General features: G+C 44.0%; 1 protein-coding gene across 1 annotated transcript in view; it reads left to right on the top strand.

Annotated features, from left to right (window-relative positions):
• The first annotated feature begins 260 nt into the window (after window positions 1-260).
• LOC119926947 (carbonic anhydrase 13-like) overlaps window positions 261-27,303 on the top strand; it is a 43,441-nt gene continuing 16,398 nt past the window's right edge. Inside the window, exons 1-3 of the mRNA XM_038745422.1 lie at window positions 261-297; window positions 7,507-7,704; window positions 20,034-20,152. Coding sequence (XP_038601350.1) covers window positions 261-297; window positions 7,507-7,704; window positions 20,034-20,152 — 354 coding nt within the window. The remainder of the gene's footprint in view (window positions 298-7,506; window positions 7,705-20,033; window positions 20,153-27,303) is intronic.

Genomic DNA, 27,303 nt, shown 5'->3' with positions numbered 1-27,303 from the left:
TGCCCATTTGTACTTCCCAAGCGCTTAGTCCAGTGCTCTGCACACAGTAAGCGCTCAATAAATACGATTGATGATGATGATGATGATGATGATGATGATGATGATGATGAATGAATGAATGAGTGAATGAATGAATGAAGTAAGCGCTCAATAAATCCGATTGAATGAGTGAGCGAGGGAGAGCCCCGCCCCTCCCGGCGGAGCCCCGCCCCCTGGCGGACAAGGCGGGAAGCGCCGCTGCCCCCCTCCTCCGCCCCGACATGTCCCGGCCCAGCTGGGGCTACGGGGACCGCAACGGTGAGTGCAGCCTCCTCGGGGCGGGAGGGACCCCGGGACACCCCCACCGGCCCCTCAGTAGAAAGAGCCTGGGCTTTGGAGTCACAGGTTGTGGGTTCTAATCCCGCCTCCTCCACTTAATAAGAATGATGGCGTTTATTAAGCGCTTACTATATGCAAAGCACCGTTCTAAGCACTGGGGAGGTTACAAGGTGATCAGGTCGCCCCACGGGGAGCTCACAGTCTTAATCCCCATTTGACAGGTGAGGTAAACTGAGGCCCAGTGAATCAATCAATCGCATTGATTGAGCGCTTACTGTGTGCAGAGCACTGGACTATTTATTTTATTCTGTTAGTATGTTTGGTTTTGTTCTCTGTCTCCCCCTTTTAGACCGTGAGCCCACTGTTGGGTAGGGACTGTCTCTATATGTTGCCAACTTGGACTTCCCAAGAGCTTAGTACAGTGCTCTGCACACAGTAAGCGCTCAATAAATACGATTGATGATGATGATGGTGGTGGACTAAGCACTTGGGAAGTACAAGTTGGCAACGTACAGAGACAGTCCCTGCCCAACAGTGGGCTCAGAGGCTAAAAGGGGGAGACAGAGAACAAAACCAAACATACTAACAAAATAAATAGAATAGATATGGACAAGTAAAATAAATAATTAGAGTAATAAATATGTACAAACCTATATACAGGTGCTGTGGGGAAGGGAAGGAGGTAAGATGGGGGGGATGGAGAGGAAGGAAGAGGCTCAGTCTGGGAAGATGGTCAGCGGAGGTGGGGCTCCCCTGGGGACAGTCATCATCAATCATCAATCGTATTTATTGAGCGCTTACTATGTGCAGAGCACTGTACTAAGCGCTTGGGAAGTACAAATTGGCAACATATAGAGACAGTCCCTACCCAACAGAGGGCTCACAGCCTAAAAGGGGGAGACAGAGAACAGAGAACAGTCGGTGTTCTGGTTGGCGACAGCCAGGCCGGCGCTGCCCTGGGGGCTGCCAGGGTGGGGCCTGGGTTACCCTAGTACCACCCGGTGGGAGGCACGGACCCAGGCGACCGCGGGGAACGGGTGGCAATGGGAAGCTGGGGCCTGCTCCCCCGTCCCCCTCAATAGCTGGAGTGACTTGCCCAAAGTCACACAGCTGACAAGCGGCGGAGCCGGGATTTGAACCCATGACCTCTGACTCCAAAGCCCGGGCTCTTTCCACTGAGCCATGCTTGCTTCTCTTGCACACTTGCCAGCTGTGTGACTTTGGTCAAGTCACTTCACTTCTCTGCGCCTCAATTCCCTCATCTGTAAAAGGGGGATTAAGATTGTGAGCCCCACGTGTGACAACCTGATGACCTTGCATTCCCCCGCTCCCCAGCGCTTAGAACAGTGCTTGGCACATAGCGCTTAACAAATGCCGTCATTATTATTATTCCCTCAGAGGGCCACCCCCGGCACTAGCCCTTTGCACTCGCCCCGGCACTAATAATAATATTGATGTTGGTATTCCAGAGCTTAGAACAGTGCTTGGCACATAGTAAGCACTTAACAAATACCGTCATTATTATTATTCCCTCAGAGGGCCACCCCCAGCACTAGCCCTTTGCACTCACCCCGGCACTAATAATAATATTGATGTTGGTATTCCAGAGCTTAGAACAGCGCTTGGCACATAGTAAGGGCTTAACAAATACCGTCATTATTATTATTCCCTCAGAGGGCTACCCCCAGCACTAGCCCTTTGTACTCGCCCTGGCACTTATGATAATATTGATGTTGGTATTCCAGAGCTTAGAACAGTGCTTGGCACATAGTAAGCGCTTAATAAATGCCATTATTATTATTATTTGTTTAAGCGCTTACTATGTGCCAAGCACTGTTCTAAGCGCTGGGGTAAATACAAGGTAATCAGGTTGTCCCACGTGGGGCTCACAGTCTTCATCCCCATTTTACAGATGAGGGAACTGAGGGCCGGAGAAGTTAAGTGACTTGCCCCAGGTCACACAGCTGACAAGCACTGGGGTAAATACAAGGTGATCAGGCTGTCCCACGTAGGACTCACAGTCTTCATCCCCATATTACAGATGAGGGAACTGAGGCGCAGAGAAGTGAAGTGACTTGCCCAAGGTCACACTACAGACAAGTGGCGAAGTTGTGATTAGAATCCACGACCTCTGACTCCCAAACCCGGGCTCTTTCCACTAAGCCACACTGCTTCACTAGCCCTGGCACTCTCCCGGCCCCACTCTCCGGCCAGTTTCTCTCCAACACTAGACTGTGAGCTCGTCTTGCGCAGGGATTGTCCACTGTATTGCTGAAGTGTACTTTCCCCAGCGCTTAGTACGATGCTTTGCACACAGCGCTTAATAAATGCGATCAAATGCATGGATGAACCAACGGGGAAAAGCTCTTCTCTGCACCACGTCCCTGCTTTTCAACGCGACAGTGAGGTCTCTCCTGGTCCCGGCTGGACTTTTAAATCACCCTTCATCATCAGGGGCAACTTTGGGATGGCAAGGATTAATAATAATAATAACAATGATGGTATTTGTTAAACGCTTACTATGCGCAAAGCACTGTTCTTAGCGCTGGGGAGTTTACAAGGTGATCAGGTTGTCCCACGGGGGTCTCACAGTCTTAGTCTCCATTTTACAGATGAGGTAACTGAGGCCCAGAGAAGTGAAGTGACTTGCCCAAAGTCACACAGCTGACAGTTGGTGAAGCTGGGATTTGAACCCCTGACCTCTAACTCCAAAACCCGTGCTCTTTCTACTGAGCCACGGATGTGTGGGACCCTCCCCCAGCGATGAGGATGGGGAATTATTCCTCTCTGAGCCCCCAGGCAGAGAGGAATAGCAGCTGTCCACTCGGTAATCCGAGCTAGCTTTTTGGTGGCTAGGTTTTTGGTGAACGTGATGCTGACTTGGGCCAAGCTCCGCTTCTTGGCTTTGTTGGCTGTTCACCCACCTAACAGGGAACTGTGCGAAGCAGCAGGGAAATAGCTTCATTTGAAAACAGTAGGAAGCACCTTGGCCTGGGAATCAGAGGCCCTGGGTTCTAATCCATGCCCCACCTGCTGTGTGATCTAGGACACATCACTTAACTTCTTTGTTGCTCACTGCCTTCATCTTCAAAATGGGGATGCAATACCTGGTTTCCCTCCAGCTTTTTTTTTTTTTAAATCCTATTTAAATCACATTTACTATGTGCCTTGCACTGGAGTAGATACAAGTTTGTTAGGTTGGCATAGTCCCTGTCCCGCATGGGGTTCACAGTCCTAATCCCTATTTAATAATTATTATTGTGGTATTTGTTAAGTGCTTACTATGTGTCAGGCAGTGTTCTAAGCACTGGGGTAGATACAAGGTAATCAGGTTGTCCCATCTGGGGCTCACAGTCCTAATCCCCATTTTACAGATGAGGGAATTGAGGCACAGAGAAGTTGTGACTTGCCTAAAGCCACACAAATGACAAGTGGCAGAGCTGGGATTAGAACTCATGACCTTTGACTCGCAAGCCCAGGCTCTTTCCACTAAGCCGCACTGCTTCTCCTATTTAAGGTCACACATCTGACAAGTGGCAGAGCTGGGATTAGAACCCATGACCTCTGAATCCCAAACCCGGGCTCTTTCCACTAAGCCACACTGCTTCTGTTTAAAGTCACACAGCAGAAAAGTGATGGAGCTGAGATTAGAACCCATGTCCTCCTGAATCCTGGGCCCATTCTCTATTAGGCAACACTACTGTGAGCCACTTTTGCAACCTGGTGGTGTTGTATCTCCCCCAGTGCTCAGTACAGTGCTTGGCACATAGGAGCACTTCATGTATCATTGTTATTGTTGGTGTTGTTGTTATTATTATTATTATTATAAAGAATTCTATAAATTAGATCCATTTTTATCATCTGTAAGTGGCCATCTCACAAATTATTTGCAAAGGTAAAACAGTTATTCCTGGTTGAAGCCTTAGACAAGTTCAGAGGGTGTCAATCATTTTTAGAGATATTCCCAGTCTCCTGCACACCCTCCCTCTTGTCCACAACCTCTGCCTCCATCTGTCTAATGGGGATTAAGACTGTGAGCCCCACATGGAACAACCTGATTACCTTGTATCTACCCCAGCACTTAGAACAGTGCTTGGCACATAGTAAGAACTTAACAGATAACCATCATTAATGTGGCACAGATGTGTATACAGATATAATTCTTTTTATTCTGATGGCATTGACACCTGTCTACTTGTTTTGTTTTGTTCCGTTGTCTGTCTCGCCCTTCTAGACTGTGAGCCCATTGTTGGGTAGGGACCGTCTCTATACGTTGCCAACTTGTACTTCCCAAGCACTTAGTGCAGTGCTCTGCACACAGTAAGCGCTCAATAAATACGATTGAATGAATGAATGTTGCCGGTTTGTACTTCCCAAGTGCTTAGTACAGTGCTCTGCACACAGTAAGCACTCAATAAATACGATTGAATGAATGAATGAATCACCCTCACGCACAACTTAGATTCTCATTAGAGTCAAAGGAGCACAGCAGCAACAGGTGAGCAAAGCAAAGGAGGAGGAGCACTGTGGTTAAGTGGAAAGAGCACAGGCTTGGGAGCCAGAGGTTGTGGGTTCTAATCCTGGCTCTGCCATTTATCAGCTGTGTGATTTTGGGCAAGTCACTTAACTTCTCAGCACCTCAGTTACCTCATCTGTGAAATGGGAATTAAAACTGAGCTCCAGGTGGGACAACCTTATTACCCTGTATCTATCCCAGTGCCTATAACAGTGCTTGACACATAGTAAGTGCTTAACACCTATTTATTTATTATTTATTGTCATCAGTTCTCTCCAGTTTGTGCTACCAAGGCTGGGCGGTGGTAACAGTGGGGATAACCTCCTTGAAGGCAGGGAATGTGCTTACTCTACTGAACTCTCCCATGTGCATAGTAGAGTGCACAGTACACTGTAAGTTTAAGTAAATACTACAAATTGATTTATGTCAAGCTTCAGGTAGGGGCACAGTGTTGGGAAGTCTTGTGAGGCAAGGTGGAAGTTCTCACCTACTTCAACTGCTGCTCTGCTTCCCACAGGGCTTCTTGGGGTTTTCACCTTCTTAAATTACCCAACAAGAAGTAGTTTCATACTCTGCTCCCCATAATCCTCCTTTATGTTACTCTGAAGTATACCTTTATGAGGAGAGAGAGACCGGCATAGGGAAGGGACTTTGGTATCCCAGGAAGTTTTTCTACTTAGCCAATTGCCAGTGATCACTGGCCCTTCCACACGGTGCACAGTTCTCAAAAATAGATGCAGCAGCAGTGAACCAAAAGTTTATGCTGTAGCATGTATTTCTGCCACAGATGAGTGGGATAAATTGTCCAAGTTACCCAAGTTGGGTTACATGTTGTGAAAACAAATTGTAGGGTGTTAGCTGTGGAAGGAGGAGAGCTGAGATAAATATCTAATTCATGAATATTGTGATTAATTCATGATTAATACCCTAGCTGGAAAAATGACATCAGGTAGAATTTAATACCCTTTGAGCTAACGGATGCCTTTTTTCCTAATGAAGCCTCAAGCATAACCCATCCCCACCCTCAACTACACAGCACTTATGTACATATCCATAATTTATTTAGTTATTTTAATGTCCGCTTTCCCCTCTAGACTGTAAGCTCCTTGTGGGTGAGGAATGTGTCTTACCAACTCGTATTGTATTCTCACAAGTGATTAGTACAGTGCTCTGCACACAATAAGCTCTCAAAAAATACCATTGATTGATTATAACCATATTTGGTTAACTTCAGTTCTCATTGTGAAGAAGAAACACACATTTCTTTTTCCTGTCTGCTGGAATCATTGGTGTGATTATTTTATAGTTATTGGATGTCACTGGGGTCTTCCCTTCTGCTAAGAAAGAAGACACAGGTGTGGTCCAGAGAGAGTTTGATTAGGCAAGAGGGGCTGGATTAGAGGATTTGGATCAGAAAGATCTACCAGCTGTGCATCACTATGGACCATTTGTATCTTTTCTAGAAGTTCAGGAGGCACACAGGCACACATAACTCTAGAGGTTTGGGGGGTCAAGGACCTTCAGCTACCCGACCTTCCTAGTTTGAATCTGGTTAATCAGTGGGGGGCAGTGAGCGAAAGCTTATGAGAGCTGGTTCCGGAAATATCTGGGAATGGGAAGTCAGGCCTGGAATAAAGTCCTGAACTGAAGAGGCGGGAGGCAAGGACTATGTTATTGGCATCTTAGCAGCCCAAATTTGTTTGTCAAGATAGCTATTGCATGAATGAATGCCAGGGTGCAGTTGTTGCTAAGTTTCTGTTGGGAACCCCAGCTGGAGGAGGATGGGACCCAGCAGCTGCATGGACCACCGTTTCTGGGGCCACAGCAGAAGTTCCCAAAGTTCCTACCCTAGCAGACCACCTTCATGGGGACAATTTGTTTCTTACTGAGGTAAGAAAGGGAAAGGGAATTTAGATCTCAAAATGTCTCCATGTGTGCAAAAAATGAAGCAAGGAATGCTGACAGTTGAATGGCCAGACAGGAGTACTGGGATGAGAGTGGAACTCAGGAGTTTAGTGATGAAAGGATGTGGCCAGGTCCATATCTTTGAGAACTCCTTTCACCTTTAGCTGTATACTGAATAGATCTGTATATGTATTTGTATATGAACTGCATTTGCCTTTCACTGTATACTGAATAGATATGTATAGGTAAACATATATATGTATATATAAGTATATATATATACATACACACATCTCAATGAATGGTATTTATTGAGGGATTACTATGTGCTGAGCACTGTTCTATGTGCTTGGAAAAGTACAATACTACAGAATTAGCAGAAACGTTCCCTGCCCGTATTTCCCAGAGTAAAGCTGTGACAGGAAGAGGAAGTAGGATGCAACCCCATGACCACTTTTACTGACAGAAAAGCTGCACAGCAAACAATTTGCCTTGAAGCTTTATGCCTTGTTCTCTTTCTGCCTGTCCTATTCAGAACATAAGAAATGCAATTCCTGGATGTTGTTGAGTGACTTAAACCTAATGGTAAGGAGTTCCTGTTTGATGCTGAGGTGGATGGGCAACCACTTGAGGTTTTTGAGGGGTGGGGGAGAAGTGGACTGAACTGCTTTTATTAAAATGAACAGTTTCTGATTGTGCTTCCAACCTAAGAAACAGCCAGTATGGTTTCGTTTATATAAACTCTTTCTTACCCTCATGTTTTTTAGGGCCCATTCATTGGAATGAACTATTCCCTATTGCTGATGGAGACCGGCAATCTCCTATTGAAATCGAGACAAAGGAAGTGAAATATGATTCATCCTTACAGCCTCTCAGAATTAACTATGATCCAACCTCAGCTAAAATCATTAGCAACAGTGGCCATTCCTTCTCTGTGGACTTCGATGATACAGAAGACAAATCAGGTTTGCTTGTAATACAAAAGACTATTTCACCTCCTGACCTTTTTATTTTTATTTTGAATAGCTTGCCAATAAGATGAGCTGAGATCTGCTCATTTGATTAAATGGAACCCTGGTTTTTCAAGGTGAATGAGATCATGTTTACACCAAACCTCAGAGAAGTGGGGATTTGAAATTATCTGGTTAAAGTCAATTTAAATCAATAAAGTGAGCCCAGATACTTAGGGTCCAAATTCTGGTTTTAGGTAAGAGTTGCCTAGATTACAATTCAACTTTAATTCTCTCCTGTTCTGGTCACAGAGAGTCTTCCAGCACTGCCTTGTGTAATCTCAGGCAAATTAATTATACATTCTGCTTCTCAGAAAAATAATAAAAGAATCGTAAAAAGTAAAAATAATGTAGTTATGAATTTTTATATGTTTAATAGCAATTACTCCCATCTGTAAAATAATCATCAGCAGCACACACTTGCTCTGTGCATAATAGCAATGGTAATAATAGATGATTGTGATCCCCTGGCTCACGGAGAGGCCGAACCCCCAGGGGCGGGGGTCCCCCTGAACAGGGAGGCCCTAAAGACTAGGCCTAGAACTACCTGTATATATGTATGTACATATTTATTGCTCTATTTACTTATTTTACTTGTACTCTATATTTATATATTATATTCTATTTAATCAATTCTATAGAATTCCTGTATTCTATTTATTTTATTTTGTTAATATGTTTTGTTTTGTTTTGTCTGTCTCCCCCTTCTAGACTGTGAGCCCGCTGTTGGGTAGGGACCGTCTCTATATGTTGCCAACTTGTACTTCCCAAGTGCTTAGTACAGTGCTCTGCACACAGTAAGCACTCAATAAATACAATTGAATGAATGAATGAGGCCCTAAAGACTAGGCCTAGGACTACCTGTATATATGTTTGTACATATTTATTACTCTATTTTACTTGTACATATTTATTTCATTTATTTTATTTTGTTAGTATGTTTTGTTTTGTTGTCTGTCTCCCCCTTCTAGACTGTGAACCCGCTGTTGGGTAGGGACTGTCTCCATATGTTGCCAACTTGTACTTCCCAAGTGCTTAGTACAGTGCTCTGCACACAGTAAGCACTCAATAAATACGATTGAATGAATCTAATTTCCAACTGGGTAATCTTCCCAGCCCTTCGTAGAGTGTTCTATGTAAAGTAAGTTTTATTTATTTATTTTTTAATAGCATTTGTGAAGCATTTACTATGTATCAAGGATTGTTCTAAGTACTGGGATAGATACAAATCAATCAAGTGGGACACAGTCCCTGTTCTACTTGGGGCTTACAGTCCAAGTAGGAGGGAGAACAGCTATTCAACCCCCATTTTACAGATGAGACAGCTGAGGCACAGAGAAGTTGTGACTTGCCCAGGGTCACACAGCAGGCAACTGGTGCAACAGGGATTAGAACCCAGGTCCTCTGACTTAATAAATTAAGTAGTACTAATACTACTATTAGTAGTAGAAATAGTAGTAAAGATATTTATTGAGCTCCCACGAGGGGCACCACACTGCACTAAGAACTTGGAGAAGTACAGTGGAAACCTAAGAAGAGTTTTCTGCCCTTAAAGGGGCTTACGCTCTAATGGGAAAGATTGACATAAGATTGTTTACAGATGGAGTAATCAGAATGAATAAATTGACTATACATTTGATCATACATATGTACGTAAATTCTGAGGGAGCATAAAAATAAGTAATTATGTAATCGCTCAAGGTGACCATTGATTGATGTGACTCAAGATGTTGGGAGTTAATTGGGAAAGGTTTGTTTCCCAAAGAGCTTTGAAGGTGGGGAGAGCTGAGGTCTTTTGGACTGGGGCCGACTTGTACTTCCCAAGCGTTTAGTACAGTGCTGTGCACAGTAAGCACTCAATAAATACGATTGAATGAATGACTGGGGCCCGGTGGAATGCGAGGTCCAGGCTGGTTGAATCATTGTGAGCAAGGAAGTAAGAGAGTTGAGAATGAGGTACAGGCTGGTTTGGGAGGAAAGAAAAAAAAGTGAGCTGAAGAGTTTCAGGTGAAGGGGGCTACTCTGGAGTTTTTCCTTGATGTGGAGGGTAATGGGGAGCCATTGGAGGGATTTGAGGAGAGGGGAAAGGTGATATGAGTGACTCTTTAAAATGATCATTGTGAGTATAGATCAAAGTGGTGAGAGGCTGGAGACAGGGAGAGTAGTGAAGAGGCTGATAAAATAGTCTTGATGAGATATACTGAGTGCTGGGGAACTTACAACAGGAGAAATAAAAGATGCAGTTCCTGCCCTGAAATAGTTAGTAATCTAATCTAAAATGCTTACGGCCCACATGGAAATTGCAAATATTGCACAGGGAAATTGCAAATATTTGAAAATATTCATTAAGTTATTTGTACTCAGAGGAGGAAATAGCTAAATTTGAAGCATTATTTTATTTGTCATTTTTCAAGATATATCAGCAGAATATGTTGGGTTAATTTTGGAAATTAAATTGAATATTTTTAGTCAAGAAAACAAGGATATGTTTCATAGCAAAGTGAAATACTGTAGAGTGAGTATGATTATATTTCAGAACACCAAAAGAACCAGCCCTCTGAAACGTTTTTCAATTCAAATGGCTCTGACTCCTTTGTCCATTAACCTTAGGCATCCGAGAAATCACGAGAGACAATCTCAATAAGACTTCACAATGATGATTAATGAGAATCCTGGTGAAGTCTCTAGGATCCACAGTTTCAGAGAGAGAACTGAGGATTATCTTATTGCTGAATCTCTAAAGATGGTCCCTAAAATAATTGTGGTATTAAGCGCTTACTATGTGTCAAGGGCTGTACTAAGCACTGGGGTAGATACAAGGTAATCAGGTCAGACATAGCCCCTTTCCCACATGAGGATCAAAGCCTAAGTAGGAGGGAGGACATGTATTTAATACCCATTTTGCAAATGGGGAAACTGAGGCACAGAGAAGTTAAGTGACTTCCTCAATGTCACATAGCAGGCAAGTGGGGAAAGCCAGCCGTAAAACCCAAGCCCACGCTCTTTCCACTAGGCCACACTGTTTTTCTAACTTCAAAGTAGAAATGGAATCATTTTCAATTTAGATGAGTTCAGTTTACTCTTTCTACTAAGTGACAAAAAATAAGGACATCATTTATTGTGATACTTTAGAGTTTTTCTTGCAAAGTGTGTCTGTAAAATAACAAAAGCCTCTCTTTAGTCCTTAGCCTACATGGTTCAGTGCTTAGAACTGGAGACTAGGCTGGTAAATGCTGATGGCTTTCAAATACATTTGGAGAAGAGTGAATCAAATGATCAAAATAATCTAATTTAATGTCCTTTGTAAATAAGAAAGCAAAAATGTTCCTTGGTTCTCTACTCAAATGAATATATTTACATTTTGAATTTGTTAATTAAACAAAAAGCCATGCTAAATGACTTTTCAATTTTCAGCGTTGAGGCATAGTGTATTTTTCTTTCCTCTATTGTTCCTTCCTTTCTTCGAATTCCTTTTCCTCCCCTTAGCTCCTAAGCAAGCCTGGCTCTGAGGAAAGAGGGGTGGGGGCGTGAGGGGGGCAGGGAGGCCGATTCCAGGAGGGCTCAGCACTGCCTGCCAGGGGGATTTGTGGGGAGTGAATACAACCGGGAAGCGGCTGGACTCCTGGTGTGCAGTGTTGGTTTGAGAAGTGCATGGTTGTGCCACATGACCCCTTTACAAGCGTGGTGTAGTGGAAAGAGCACGGGCTTGGGAGTTAGAGGTCATGGGTTCTAATCCTGGCTTTAACACTTGTCTGCTCTGTGACTTTGGGCAAGTCACTTAACTTCTCTGTGCCTGTTACCTCATCTGCAAAATGGGGATTAAGACTGTGGGCCCCACGTGGGACAACCTGATTACCTTGTAACTATCCCAGTGCTTATAACAGTGCTTGGCACATAGTAAGCACTTAACAAATGCCATCATTATTATTACAGTCTGGTCTAGTCTAATCCAGCATCTCAGCTGCCACCTCATTGAGTGCACACAGTAAGCACTCAATAAATACGATTGACTGACTGCAGTTGAGCCGTGGATGGAATGGGGACAAGAGGTGGCCCATGGAGGAAGCTTTGGGGAGGCTTCTTGAGGAGGGGAAAAGGGAGTAGCACCTAGACCCTCCGGGTTAGTGCCTTGAGCCCCACTTCATTCTCCTGGAGCCCACTTGTCCCATGTGGGAAGAGATAGTACAGCCCTAGCATGACTTGAACTGTGGCTCCGTCTCTACGTGGGAAGCCCTCACTGCGTCCTGGGCCTCCTCCTGCCTCCATAAGACTGCCTCTCTCTTCCGTTCCCCAGGGCTGGCTCTTTTCTTGTTCTCCTGAATTGCCTTCATAGAGAGCAACACAGAGGATCCTGACTGGTCAGAAACCCATCTGAGAGCTGCAAAATTTTCAATGATCAACTCACATCCATGCCACATGAACTGTAGAATACATTTTGACAAGTTTGCAGTGTCAGTTAAGATGGGTCGTTGTGAACAGGGAATGTGTCTGTTATATTGTACTCACCCAAGCACTAAGGACGGCGCTCGGCACACAGCGCTCAATAAATATGATCAATCGATTTTTTGATAGGTGTATTAAAACTGGGAGTGGTAAGAATCTTGAAGGGTGAGACAAAAGGTGCATAAATTCTCAATGGAAAAAGTTTTGTCTTTCCTTCCAAAGGCTAGTGGCAAAGAAGTTTTATGTTTCTGAGAAGTTTGGGTTTTCAGGCTTTTTATAATGTATGAAATAACTGCTGTGTCCATCTTTAGAACTTTTGTAGTTATATACATCCTCGGCACTTATATATATGCTCAGGTGTATGCTCAATTATAATGATACTTGTGGTATTTGATAAGTGCTTACTATGCACCGTGCTGTACTAATTACTGGCGTAGATAAAAGATAATCAGATCAGACCCGCTCCCTGTCTTCCATGGGGCTCACAATATGAAGGAAGTCAGGTATTTCATCCCCATTTTACAGATGAGGAAAGCAACTTGCCTAAGGTCATAGAGCAGACAAGTCCTCTGACTCAAGCCCATGATCTTTCCACTGGGACATTCTGCTTCTGTTTGTAAAAGCTTTCATATCTGTCTTCTGTACATGAAGGCAGGGATTGTGTCACTTTTTTTGAACTTCTCAAGCCTTTAGTACAGTGCATTGCACCCACTGGGCTCTCAAGAAATGCTAATGTAGCTACTCCCACAATTGCTACTACTACTTTCCTCAGATCTGTCTAAATCTGAGTTCAGGAAACCTAGGCATAGGCAATGTGTTCAAATCCCGACTCGGACAATTGTCAGCTGTGTGACTTTGGGCAAGTCACTTAACTTCTCTGTGCCTCAGCTACCTCATCTGTAAAATGGGGATTAAGACTGTAAGCCCCACATGGGACAACCTGATCACATTGTATCTTCCCTGGTGCTTAGAACAGTGCTTTGCACATAGTAAGCGCTGAACAAATGCCATCCTCATCAATGTGGCTGATTTACTGTCCAACATTAGGCAAGTCATTATTCTTTAGACTTCATCTTTTTCCAAGGGTAAAGTGGTGTTGATACTTGTGACTTCCCAAAAGGGAAGAAATAATACATTGATACTGAAGTGCTCTGAGTTGTTCTTACAGTAAGAACCTTTCATATTTTACGTTTACTTCAAAACCTACCCACTCTGTTGTGGTTTTGTGGTATCTTATCTTAGATTTAGCAATAAATGATTCCAACATTCATCTTATTCCTCATTTTTCCTTCCTGTGGGTTTCTCCGAGTCGACTTCTCCCTCGCCTTGCACCTCTTGCTACAGGGCTGATCTATCCTCCAGTCCCAGGGTGCATCGTACCTGAAAGTCTCAAGCCTTGGGTAGTATACTAATGTGACACTTAAACACCGTTGGAAAACTTTGTGCAGTAACCAAGCAATACAAATCTTGTTTTGGTGCAGGGATCAAGCCTCTGCTTTCTAGAGGACAGATGAGAAGCAGCGTGGCTCAGTGGAAAGAGCATGGGCTTTGGAGTCAGAGGTCATGGGTTCAAAGCCCAGGTTTGCCAAATGTCAGCTGTGTGACTTTGGGCAAGTCCCTTAACTTCTCTGGGCCTCAGTTACCTCATCTGTAAAATGGGGATTAAGACTTTGAGCCCCCCGTGGGACAACCTGATCACTTTGAAACCTCCCCAGCGCTTAGAACAGTGCGTTGCACATAGTAAGTGCTTAATAAATGCCATCATTATTATTATTATGAAAGTCTCAAGCCTTGGGTATACTCATGTGACACTTAAACACCGTTGGAAACCTTTGTGCAGTAACCAAGCAATACAAATCTTGTTTTGGTGCAGGGATCAAGCCTCTGCTTTCTAGAGGACACCTTTACTCTCTGGCTCCTCCTCCTGAAATTCACATTTTCCGTCACTTTCCCCCTTCTCTGTTGCCAAGGTTGATTCAAAAGTAATTGCACAGTCTCCATTATCTGTTCTGTAACTGGGAAACTTTTTTTTTTGATGTAGTCCTGGTGGGTTTATACAACATTAGGAAACCAAAAGGGGCAGTGTGGTCCATCCCTTTCCTTACTGGGCTTGGCTTCTCTGCCCTAGCCTCTCCCTATGCCGCCGCCCACATGTGCAGACTTAGTCCTTGTTGAAAACAAGCTTTTTTTAGGGAACTGTCTTATGCCCAGCCCCATTCTTGCTGTAGCAGAGGTAAGTTAAGTTTTTATAGGTAAAGCATAACTTTCCCCATAAACTAAACAAGTCCATTAGAAGCCCTCCTTAGCCTCCCTTTTATTAATAATGATAATAATTTTTTTGTTAAGCATTTAGTACAGTGCTTGGCACATAGTAAGTTCTAGGATAGATACAAGATAACCAGGTCATTCATTCAGTAGTAATTATTGAGAGCTTACTGTGTGCAGAGCACTGTACGAAGTGCTTGAGAGTACAATATAATAAGACACTTTCCTTGCCCATAACAAGTTTACAGTCTAGAGGGGGAGACAGACATTAGCATAAATAAAATGTCACAGATATGTACATAAGTGGTGGGGGGATGAGTAATAGGAGCAAGTCAGGACACTGCAGAAAGGAGTGGGAGAAGAGGAAATGAGGGCTTAGTCACTGAAGGCCCTTTGGAGGAGATGTGCCTTCAGTAAGTCTTTAAAACCGGGGAGAGTCATTGTCTGTCGGATTTGAGGAGTGAGGGCATACCAGGCCAGATGCAGGATGTGGGCGACATGTCGGCAGTGAGATAGATGAAACTGAGTGACAAGGTTTAGTCTCAGAGGAGCAAAGTGTGCGGTCTGGGTTGTAGTAGGAGAGTAGCAAGGTGAGGTAGGAGGGGACAGGATGAGTGCTTTGAAGGCAATGGTGAAGGAGTCCCAAATGGGACTCAGTCCAAGTAGGAGGAAAAACAGGCATCGAATCCCCATTTTGCAGATGAAGCATGGAGATGTGAAGTGACTTGCCCAAGGTCACCCAGCAGCTAAGTGGCAGATCCGGGACTAGAACCCAGGTCTTCTGCTTCCCAGGTCCATGCTCTTTCCACTAGGCCACACTGCTTCTCTATTTCAAAGCCTCTGGAGAGTCACATTTTCTGGATGGCAATGTGACTGGGAAAATGAACCCTGTGTCCAGGAGCACTTTGCTGTCCTGGTTGCCGTGTGTGCCCGTGGCTATAGGATTCGACAATCTCCAGCAGTTCTTTTTAGCTCTAATTTGTTTTCTTATCAGGAGCTTTTCAGAGCAATAAGTTGTGTCATCGACCTAAACTGAGCCTTGGGGCGGGAGCTCAGTAGAGCTGGAAAATCTTAGCAGGAGGCTTTATGCATTCATGCTTCCGGCATCCCAGAAAAAAGAGGCGGATGCTTTGGGTGCCTTTCTTTCCCCTTTCTCCTTTCATCCTACCTTTTGAAAGCTGCCACCATCCCCTCCTAAGTTTGTCTTTTGCACGTATGAGGGCCTGGAGGTGATGGGGTTTTGCAGTGTATTTTGCAGATAGGTTGGCTGAATTTCTTGTTGCTAAGGGCGTATACCGAACAGGCTGACTCTGACTAGCACTTTCCAGGGATTGTAAAATGTCTCATATCCATTATACTCCGTTTCCTTCTGCTTGCATCCGGCCGAGTTAAACTAGGAGCAAACCCTTTAAGGCTCCTGTTTCCTTCCACTGCATAGGATGCCAGCAGTCATGCAGGGGACTGCCTGATCCATTAGGCAATATGGTTCCAGTGGTTGCCCCTGTCCTTTGAGAAGAGTCAGAGGAATAGTATTTATTAGGTGGTTACTAAGTACAGAGCAGTGTACTAAGTGCTGGAAAAAAATCCCCAAGATGGCCTAACTCATCAGTCTGAGAACCTCCCTCCCTCCACTTACCTCCCCTGGAAGCCCATTCCCCAAGCAGGGAATGCCCTAAGGGGAGAGGCTGGAGGGCGTGGGTACATAATTATTTTTTTAATTGGTATTTGTTAAACGCTTACTAGGTGCCAGGCACTGTACTAAACGCTGGGGTAGATCCAAGCTAATCAGGCTGGACAGAGTCCATGTCCTACATGGGGTTCACAGTCAAAATTTAACCCTATTTTACAGATGAGATAACTGAGGCCCAGAGAAGTGAACTGACTTGCAAAAGGTCACACAGTAGACAAGTGGCAGAGCCAGGATCAGAACCCTCGTCCTCTGACTCCCCTCTATCTTCTAAGCTGGGGCTGACTTTGGTGAGGAGCACACCACTTTGCACTTCTCAGGTCTAGCTGAGAAGTCTGACTCTCTGACTGTAAACATTTTGTGGGCAGGGAATGTGTCTGTTTATTGTTGTACTTTCCCAAGCTCTTAGTACAGTGCTCTGCACACAGTAAATGCTCCGTAAATATGACTGAATGAAAAATAAATGCCTGCTTTATCAGACTTTTGTGTCCTTGGAGAGGAAGAAAATGCTTGCTCTTTCTCGGAGAAAAAATGACAGCAATTTAGCAAACTTCTCTCGAAATAGAGTGAAGCTTGCCAGGACCGTGTAATGCGTTTTGAGGAAAAAATGGAGAATTTAGGAGTTTAGATATTTCCTTTCATCTGATTCAAGATCAAAGAAAACAAAATTGATAGTATAAGGTTTTCAGACTGTCCAGAGAGGAGTACCATGGAATATGATTAGATGAGAAAATGAGGCTCTCAGGAAATAAAATTCAGAGACAGTATAAAGGGCTGGCTAGGGAGAGCTACAGTTTCATTGGGAGAGAAAATAGAGAGGACAAGGGTTCTTCTAGGCACTGACTCCCTCGGCTCAATTCTGTCCAGGATGCAGATCTGCCCCTTGACAGAGCAAAAGAGGAAAAGGGGAGCAGACCTTTGGATTGTCCAAATTTTGTCTTTGAAGCAGGTACCTGCCTGGCTCATCCCTAAATCAAAGGCAGGAGCACTTTCCTTTTTTTTCCTTCCTGTCTCACAAGCCCGCAACCTTGGTGTCATCCTCGACTCCGCTCTCTCATTCACCCCTCACATCCAAGCCGTGACCAAAACCTGCCGGTCTCAGCTCCACAACATTGCCAAGATCCGCCCTTTCCTCTCCATCCCAACCGCTACCCTGCTCATTCAAGCTCTCATCCTATCCCGTCTGGACTACTGCATCAGCCTTCTCTCTGATCTCCCTTCCTCTTGTCTCTCTCCACTTCAATCCATACTTCATGCTGCTGCCCGGATTATCTTTGTCCAGAAACGCTCTGGGCATATCACTCCCCTCCTCAAAAATCTCCAGTGGCTACCAGTCAATCTGCGCATCAGGCAGAAACTCCTCACCCTGGGCTTCAAGGCTCTCCATCACCTCGCCCCCTCCTACCTCACCTCCCTTCTCTCCTTCTACAGCCCAGTCCGCACCCTCCGCTCCTCCACCGCTGATCTCCTCACCGTACCTTGTTCTCGCCTGTCCCGCCATCGACCCCCGGCCCACGTCATCCCTCGGGCCTGGAATGCCCTCCCTCTGCCCATCCGCCAAGCTGGCTCTCTTCCTCCCTTCAAGGCCCTGCTGAGAGCTCACCTCCTCCAGGAGGCCTTCCCAGACTGAGCCCCTTCCTTCCTCTCCCCCTCGTCCCCCTCTCCATCCCCCCCATCTTACCTCCTTCCCTTCCCCATAGCACCTGTATATATGTATATATGTTTGTACATATTTTTTACTCTGTTTATTTGTTTTAATTGTACATATCTATTCTATTTATTTTATTTTGTTAGTATGTTTGGTTTTGTTCTCTGTCTCCCCCTTTTAGACTGTGAGCCCACTGTTGGGTAGGGACTGTCTCTATATGTTGCCAATTTGTACTTCCCAAGCGCTTAGTACAGTGCTCTGCACATAGTAAGCGCTCAATAAATACGATTGATGATGATGATGATGATGATGATGTTAAGCCCTTCCTATGTGCCAGACACTGTACTAAGTGCTGGGGTAGATATAACCCAATCAAGTTGGTCCTGCCTCTGGCCTGGAGCGCCCTCCCTCTTCATACCCAACAGACAATTACTCTCCTCACCTTCAAAGCCTTAAAGAAGGCACATCTCCTCTAAAAGGTCTTCCCTGACTAAGCCCTCCTTTCCTCTTCTCCTACTCCCTTCTGCATCATCTTGACTCATTCTCTTTATTTATTCCCCCTCCCAGCCTCACAATTATGGACATACCTGTATTTTTTTAATTTATTTTAATATATGTCTCCCCCTCTAGACTGTAAACTCATTGTAGGCAAGGAATGTGTCTGTTAAATTGTTAAATTGTACTCTCCCAAGTGCTTAGTATAGTGCTCTGCACACTGTAAGCGCTCAATAAATATGATTGACTGATAACAGTTCCTGTCCCACATGGGGCTCACAATCTTAATCCCCATTTTACAGATGAGGTAACTGGGGCACAGAGAAGTGAAATGACTTTCCCAAGGTCAGCAGACTAGTGGCAGAATTGGGATTAGAACCCAGAACCTTTTACCTCCCAGCCTCATGCTGCTTCCCCGTGCTTCCTTCCCACTGTGCACTTCTAGGAATGTACCACCCATTGTTCCACATGGGTTTCTAGAAATGGGATCATCTGGCTCTCAGTCTTCCCCCTGTGCTTGCTTGGTATAGTCTGCTGGGGCTCAGGAACACCAGAGAAGCAGCATGGCCTAGTGGGTAGAGTATAGTCCTGAGAGTCAGAAGGACCTGGGTTCAAATCCCGGCTCCACCACTTGCCTGCTGGGTGACCTTAGGCAAATCACTTAACTTCTCTGGGCCTCAGTTACCTCATCTGTAAAATAGGGAGTAAGACTCCGAGCCCTATGTGCGACAGGGACTATTTCCACCCTATTTTGCTGCCTCAGTGCTTAGTACAGTGCCTGGCACACAGTATGTGCTTCATAAATACCCCAATTATATATCTATATATATGTATATATATATATATACACATTTATAAAATATACATATTTTAGTCCTCTAGACTGCAAGCTCATTGTGGGCAGGGAATGTGCCCGTTTATTGTTGCATTGTTCTCTCCTGAGTGCTTAGTGCAGTACTCAGCACATAGTAATTAATCAAAATGATTGAGTGAATGATTACTATGATCTCAGCTCCAGTCCTCAGAGGCAGCAGCTTAAAGCTGTGGCCAGGAGAGGACTGTGGGGCAACAGAATCGCTGCTCTGTCCATCTCCCCTCAAGTGATGAGGATTACCTTCCACGGAGGCAGCCAACATATTCCTTCATAGGACAAAGCACTGGGGACAGGAAGAGGGAGAAAATGATCTAGGATCCTCTTCCCCAACCCTAAGGTTTAAATCCACCTACAGTCATGGAAGGAAGGTGCCACAAGTTTAATCACCTCCCTTCCTCCAACTTCCCCACAAAGAGGAGGACAGGACTCCTTGTTATTCAGACCAGTAAACCCAAGTTCAAAAAAGCAAATACACCCATAGATAGACAAGTCAGTGACACCATTTTTAGGATTCCTGAATTCCTGTTTTGCTTTCTAACACTCCCGACTACACCAATATTCCGTGTAGGAGCAGTAGCTGTTTTTTCCATAGAAACCCAAGAACACTGGGCTGGAAACTAGAGAATCGGTTAAGAAAAAGCTTGTCACAAAGCACGTGAGCAACGGTGATTCAACTGCCTTTGGGGTTCCATGTAAATTTGAGAAGGGTTTGGGAACCAACCATTTCATTCTACCAGCAGTCAAAAGGAATTCAACAGTTGGCAAAGTATCATGGAAAACTAAATGTAAGACTGTTGATCCATTAAGTGACTCATTGTGGAATTGCATATTTGGGCTGATGCTTAACCAACTCTTCAATTTGCTGTTCTTAGTGCTGAGAGGGGGACCCCTCTCTGGGACCTACCGGCTCCGGCAGTTTCACTTTCACTGGGGGTCTGCGGACGATCAGGGCTCTGAGCATACCGTGGATGGAATGGAATATTCAGCAGAGGTGAGATTTACAAATGCGCTGTTGAACGTTGACCAGAGTTGAAATATCTTCCAGACTGTAAACTCCTAGAGGGCAGGGATCATGTCTTTTGACTCTGCTGTATGTTCCCAAACTCTTAGTCCAGTGCCCTGCACACAGTAAGCACTCAGTTAAAATTACTGATTGATTGATGCATGCTGCTCTAAGGGGGTCACAAAATGTAAAGAAGAAATTAGTATACATGGGGGAAACTTCATAATGAGCATATCTAGTGATTTAGAACAATGCTCCATGCATAGTAAGCATATAATAATAATAATTATGGTACTTGTTAAGTACTTACTATGTGTCAAGCACTATTCTAAGCACTGGTGTAGATACAAGGTAATCAAGTTGGACAGGGGACTCACGTTCTTAATCCCCATTTGACAGATGAGGTAACTGAGGCACAGAGAAGTGAAGTGACTTGCCCAAGGTCACAGAGCAGGCATGTGATGGAGCCAGAATTAGAACCCAGGTCTTTCTGACTCCCAAGCCCGTGTTCTATCCACTAAGCCACACTGTTTCCCGACTTAACAAATACCATAATTATTTAACTGATCCTTAGAAAACTGAGCTCTTGCTAAACCTAACCTCACTGACACCCAGGAGAAAACACAACCAAATGAGAAACAGCATGGTCTCATGGAAAGAGTACACTGGGTTCTAATCCCAGCTCTTCCACTTGTCTGGTGTGTGACCTTGGGCAAGTCACTTCACTTCTCTTAGCGGTGCCTCAGAGGTACCTCTCTTACCTCATCTGTCAAATGGGGATCAAGACTGTGAGCCCCATGTGGGACGTGGACCACGTCCAACCTGATTACCTTGTATCTACCACAACGCTTAGTACAGTGTTTAGCAAATAATAAGTGATTAACAAATACGATTAAAAAAAATGCCAGCACACAAACAAGTACACTTTTTCACTACCGTCTTCATTCAATGTGCACTTTTCCATCTCAGGAATTTCAGAACAAAGGTTGAACAGAGTTGGTTGGGAAGAGGTGCCACCTAGTGGCTGGCTAGTTGTCCTTGGTATGAGCTGGGATTCCTGGGAGGAAAGACAGGAATGGAATTGCCTGAAAATCTCTGAATCCCACTTGGACTCCATATCTCTGTCTGATTTGAGCACTCTCTCTCCCCTCCTGGCAGTTAAGAGTGATGATGTGTGACAGAGGTCATAGGTCCTGATTTTCCAAGGGATACAAAGTGGGAGGTGGCCCAGTTTAGTGGAAAGAGCATGGGAAAGGGAGGGAGGAGACTAAGATTCTGGTCCTTGCTCTCCCACCTGCCTGTTGTCTGACCTCGGGCAAGGCACAAGTTCTCCGTACCTCAATTTCCTACTCCGTAAGCTATGGACAAAATGCCTGTTCTCCCTCTCTTGTAGCTTGTAAATCCTTGGTGGGAAAGAAATTTTGTCTGATCTTATTTTGTATTTGGCCCAGTGCGTAGCACACAGGAAGTTCTTAATTCCATTATTCTTAGTATTGTTAAAACCCAGCCCTCACTTTTACCAGTTGACTAGAGTGATATTGTCTTGAAGACAGCTTTTCCCAACCCCCAAATCCTCCTTTGGATGGTCATGTTGGTGTTGTTTCTAGTTACCATAAACGGTCTAAGAGGAATACATCCTAATTCCAATGAGGTTTCACCTAAGAGCACATGGCAGAATTCAAGCAACCCTGCACACTTACTATATTCACATCTTCGGGAGTCACTTGTAGACTAGTTGAATTCACTCAAAATTAAAATTGACCTTTTGGGGAGATGATAATAATAATGGAATTTTTTAAACTCTTACTCGGTGTCAAGCACTGTTCGAAGTACTGGTGTAGTTACAAGCTAATCAGGTTGGACACAGTCCCTTTCCAACATGGGGCTCACAATCTTAATCCCATTTTACAAATGAGGTAACTGAGGCAGAGAGGTGAAGTGACTTTCCCAAGGTCTCACAGTACACAAGTGACAGAGCTGGGATTAGAACCCAGGTCCTTCTAACTCCCAGGCCCGAGCTTTATCTACTAAGCCATGCTGCTACTGAAAAAAACCTAAAAACCTACCGTGGTACAATTGCTGCTCACACTGTTAAAACCATGATTTTCATCATTTTTAAAAAAATGTATGTTAGTATTGATTGCACCAGTTACTCCTCTCTCTGAAATACAGTCTGTCTGAGATGCAGTCTCTTGGGGACGTTCCTAGGGGTTCACCCTGGCCAAGGAGACTTTTGGTCCAGATGTGCAAAGATGGCTGTTGAGGCCGTGACATTTCAGTATTAGCTGGGGATCTGTAGACCCTTTGTGGGCAGGGATCGTGTTTACTTACTCTGCTGTATTGTACTCAGCCAAGCGCTCAGTACAGTGTTCTGCATACTTAAGTGCTCCATAAATACCATTGGTTGATTCATTGATTAGGCGGTAGCCCGTGTAGTATTAAGCAAAGGATAGGCATTTGACTCAACCAAGGCAGGCCTGGGTGGGCTTGGATGATAAAAGAGACACAACCAAAGTGATACCATCCCACAAAGCGTTTTTTCTCTGTAAGAGGGGCTGCGGGTTTGGAGTTGCCTTAGATGCTCATTTATACCGGTGCCAAAATATACCATTTCTCAACTTTCTTGCAGGAATAAATCAACTACTCAATTGTATTAAGTGCTTGCTGTGCGTAGAGCACTGAACTCAGCATATGGAAGATTATAATACAAGAGTTGGGAATTTTTTTGTTGTTAGTAGTACTTGTTTAAGCACTTACTATGTTCCAAGCACTATACTAAGTGCTGAGGTAGATTCATTCATACAATTGTATTTATTGAGCACTTACTGTGTGCAGAGCACTGTACTAAGCGCTTGGGAAGTACAAGTTGGCAACATATAGAAACGGTCTCTACCCAACAACGGGCTCACAGTCTAGAAGATTTTCTTATAGTATTTGTTAAAGGCTTTCAATGTGTCAAGAGCTAGCCTAAGCTCTGGGGTTGATACAAATTAATTAGGTGGGGCACAATCCCTGTCCCACATTGAGCTCACAGTAAAGTAGGCGGGAGGGCAGGTATTGTATCACCATTTTACAGTTGAGGAAACTGAGGCACAGAGAAGTTAAGTAACTTGCCCCAGGTCACACAGCAGGCAAGTGTCAGAGCTGGGATTATGAACCAGGTTCTGTGGCTCCTAGGCCCATGCTTTGTCCATTAGGCCATGATGCTTCTAGAATGAAGCTCACAGCCTAAAGTAGGAGGATTTAACTCCTATTTTGCAGATGAGGTAACTGAGGCATGGAGAATTTAAATGACTTGCCCAAGATCACACAGCAGACAAGTAGCGGAACTGGGATTAGAACCCAGCATGCTTTTTCCACTAGGCCACATTGTTTCTCACCAGCAGTTTACAGACTAGAGGGAGAGACTGACATTAAGTGCTGTGGGGATGGGGTGAAAATCAAAGTGCTTAAGGGGTACAGATCCAATACATGACAATTTAGAGATTTTCAACTTCTATCCCCACTAGGTGAACCATGTTGAATAATCATAATTTATAATCATTCTCTAGAACATATTTCTATCCAATAAAGTAAAAAAAAACCAAACCCAAAAAACCCACCATATTCTTTTACCAGAATGGCCAGACCAGTAAAACAGGAACACATCCTCCTGACAAAATAATGATCATCTTAGTGGAGAAAAGACTAGTGCGTAATGTGGGCATCTGGGTCAGGCGCTCAAGAACTGCTTTATTGTTTCTGCCTTGTTCTCAAACACTTGTTTCTGTTTCACTAAGGAGGTTTTCTAAACCATGCCTCCTTCATTCATTGCTGGCAGTTCACCTTTTCTTGCTCCCTGCCCTATTTCCTGCATATTTGTATATTCAATTATTTGTTTCATACTTCTATAACTTTACTGCTTAGAATTCTATCCTGCTTTCGTCCTTCTGCTCCCTGCTTTTGTCTAACTTTTGTCTTTGTCCCCCATTATATTATAAGGGCACTATACTTACTTCTGTTTTAATAATAATAACAATAATAATGGCATTTGTTAAGTGCTTAGTATATGCCAGGCACCATACTAAACACTGGGGTGGATACAAGCAAATCAGGTTGGACACAGTTCCTGTTTCACGTGGGGCTCATAGTCTCAAGTCTTATTTTATGGATGAGGTAACTGAGGCACAGAGAAGTGAAATGACTTGTCCAAGGTCACACAGCAGACAAGTGGTGGAGCCAGGATTAGAACTCATGACCTTCTGACTCCCAGGCCCGTGCAATATCCACTACGCTACACTATTTTACCCTTCCAGGTGCTTAATACAGTGCTCCTCAATCAGGTGCTCAATAAATACCTTTGATTAATTGATTGCAGGCAAACAATATTTGGGGAGGGAAGGGAAAAATCTTTGACCAAGAAGGATAATTTTAAACTACTGAAATCAGGAGACTTGGGTTCTAATCCTGGCTCCCCAACTTGCCTGCTGGGCGACCTTGGGCAAACCACTCAATTTCTATGTGCCTCAGTTTCCTCAGCTGTAAAATGGGGATTAAATTCTTGTTCTCCCTCCTGCTTAGACTGTGATCCCCTTATGCGTCAAGGGCTGTGCCTGATCTATTTGTATTTTATCTACCCCAACACTTAGCACATAGGAAGCACGTAACAAATTTTATTATTACTATTGTTGTTTTTGGTTTTTGATGGTTGTCTCATCAGGATCAACCATGCTCTTAGCCTTCCACATAAGTTACTGTGGGGTGGGCTGTCTGGTATTTGTTCACTCAGTTGTATTTATTGAGTTAATTCATTCATTCAATTGTATTTGTTGAGTGCTTACTGTGGGCAGAGCACTGTACTAAGCACTTGTTCCTTCAAATGAGAAGAATGGTTGGTTTGCTAGTAATCTTTTACGTAAAGGAACTTTGTATTGTACTTTCCTCAGCTGTTGGTAGGATGGCCACTTCTCAAGTTTTAGCCAGAACAGTCCTGGATTTTTGTCAGGCTGTCTTAGTTGATTTTAGAAGAATATGCAAATGTCCTGGATTTAGAACTGTCATGGCCAGTCTGATCAACCTTTATTGCCCTGATCCTGTTTATTTTATATTCTTGTCATTCCACTTGTAGCTGGAGCATGCTCAGTCATCATCAGCCCCTGTCTAGCCTAGGGCTTAGGGCATTCTGAACGTTGTAGCAATGAGTTGCAAAGAAGAACATTAATTGGGGGAATGCCTCTTGGAGGAAGTGGGATTCAGGAAACCGTTAAAGATGGGGAGAGCTGTGGTCTGGTGGATTTGAAAGGGGAGGAAGTTTCAGGTGGGAAGGAGAGGTGGCAGGCATGAGCAAGAGACCAAGGAGAGAGGGAAAGAGAAAGACAGAGAAAGAAAGAAAGGAAGGAAGGAAGGAATGAAGAAAGAAAAGACAGGGAGAACATTCATTTGGAAGGAATGTAGAGGAAGTAGTGGGTGACGGCAGTAAATAAGAAGGAAGGAGTTGATGGAGAGCTTTGAAGCCAATAATCAAGAGGTGTTCTTGATGGAAGGAATTGGGTAGCCATTGGAGGCTTTTGAGGAGAGATGTAAGCAGTACAATTTTTAGTAGTTGTCTTGGCCTATGGAGAGTAGTATAGGTAGGCTGAAGAGGGGAAAGCTCAGAGGCTGGAAGGCCTCCAATATGCTCAGATGACTGAAGGATGATGAGAGTTTGAACCAGAGAATGTACTTGTAAAAATACTACATAGTAGTCTGCTTGAAGTTAATGGGAGCTCAGCGTGTCAAAGGATAATGTCTAAGAAATTGGTAATGAATATGTTTGAAGTGTTAATTATAAAATGACCAGCACAGAGAGTGTATGATTTCATTCTCCCACAACTTGAAGCCCTATACATTTAAGCTTTGTGAGACTGGTGAAGCCAAAGGGCTGTAAAGAGATGCAATCACCATTGATTTGTGGTGTCGTACTGAAGTCCATGTATCTAAATTTAAGCAACCTTAAAAATACAGTAGAATCATCATTATTTTACTGATTTATAGTAGTAAGGGTAATTGATAATAATAATAATGGTGATATTTGTTAAGCACTTACTATGTGCCAAGCACTGTTCTACTTGATGTACTTCTGAACTGTTTTCCAGTTGGGAAGAAACACCTCAATCTGAGAAGCATCAGCTTCCCCTCTTCTGAAATTGTTACAGTTCAAATGTTCTTTTGGCATATTATTATACAACAACCTCCCAAGTGAAGCTCAATCAATTGCCTTTGCCAAGACAAATAATATTGTTAGCTGCTCTGGTTTGGAGATGCAGCCACTGATCAGGCAGGGTGTGTAGGAGGGAGGAGGCCTCATCACCTAAAAAATGCAGAGAAGCTTTATCTGTGATCTTTGGACTTGTTAAGCTGCTTCTTTGACCTGTTCCATTGCCGGTAGACTGATATTTGCCCATGAAGATATTCTTTTATGACATCCTTCACAAAGGAACCTTTGACCGAAGCTTCCAAACCAGTCAAAGCATCTTGACATTGCTTTTGACTGCTCCCTTTCTGTGAAATCCTGAGTCTAATCTGATCCAAAAGTATTATCATTTCGATGGCACAGTTTAAGCCTCCTTGTTTACCTGGCACCCTGACACTGACCCCGTGACTCCAGGGACCGTCATCATTCTTTCCAGAGTGGCTTCCAGCAGGCACCCATTGTTGCAGGGAAAGGTGCAGAACCGGATGGTTTACTGTTTTAGGAAACCATTTTTCTTGCTCTGGAATCCCTTTGATGGCTGCCCCAAAGTATGGAATTCATTTATTCATTCAGTCTCATTTATTGAGTGCTTACTATGTGCTAAACACTTGGGAGAGTACAATGTAACAATAAACAGACACATTCCCTGCCTACAGCGAGAACTGAATCCATTCAGTGTTCTTGACTTTTTAGTCCTACTAGTACTGCAAGTACTAAACAGTAAGCTCATTGTGGGCAGGGACTGTATCTGTTCATTCATTCAATCATATTGAGCGCTTACTGTGTGCAGAGCACTGTACTAAGCGCTTGGGAAATACAAGTCGGCAACATTTATAGACAGTCCCTACCCAAAAGCGGGCTCACAGTCTAGAAATGGGCTCACAGTCCCTATAACAGTTATATTGTTATGTTGTATTCTCCCAAGCGC

Source organism: Tachyglossus aculeatus, chromosome 4, assembly GCF_015852505.1.
Source record: "Tachyglossus aculeatus isolate mTacAcu1 chromosome 4, mTacAcu1.pri, whole genome shotgun sequence".
Classification (NCBI taxonomy): Eukaryota; Metazoa; Chordata; class Mammalia; order Monotremata; family Tachyglossidae; genus Tachyglossus; species Tachyglossus aculeatus.
Note: the sequence above shows the minus strand (reverse complement) of the source record. Positions and strands in the feature narration are given on the sequence as shown.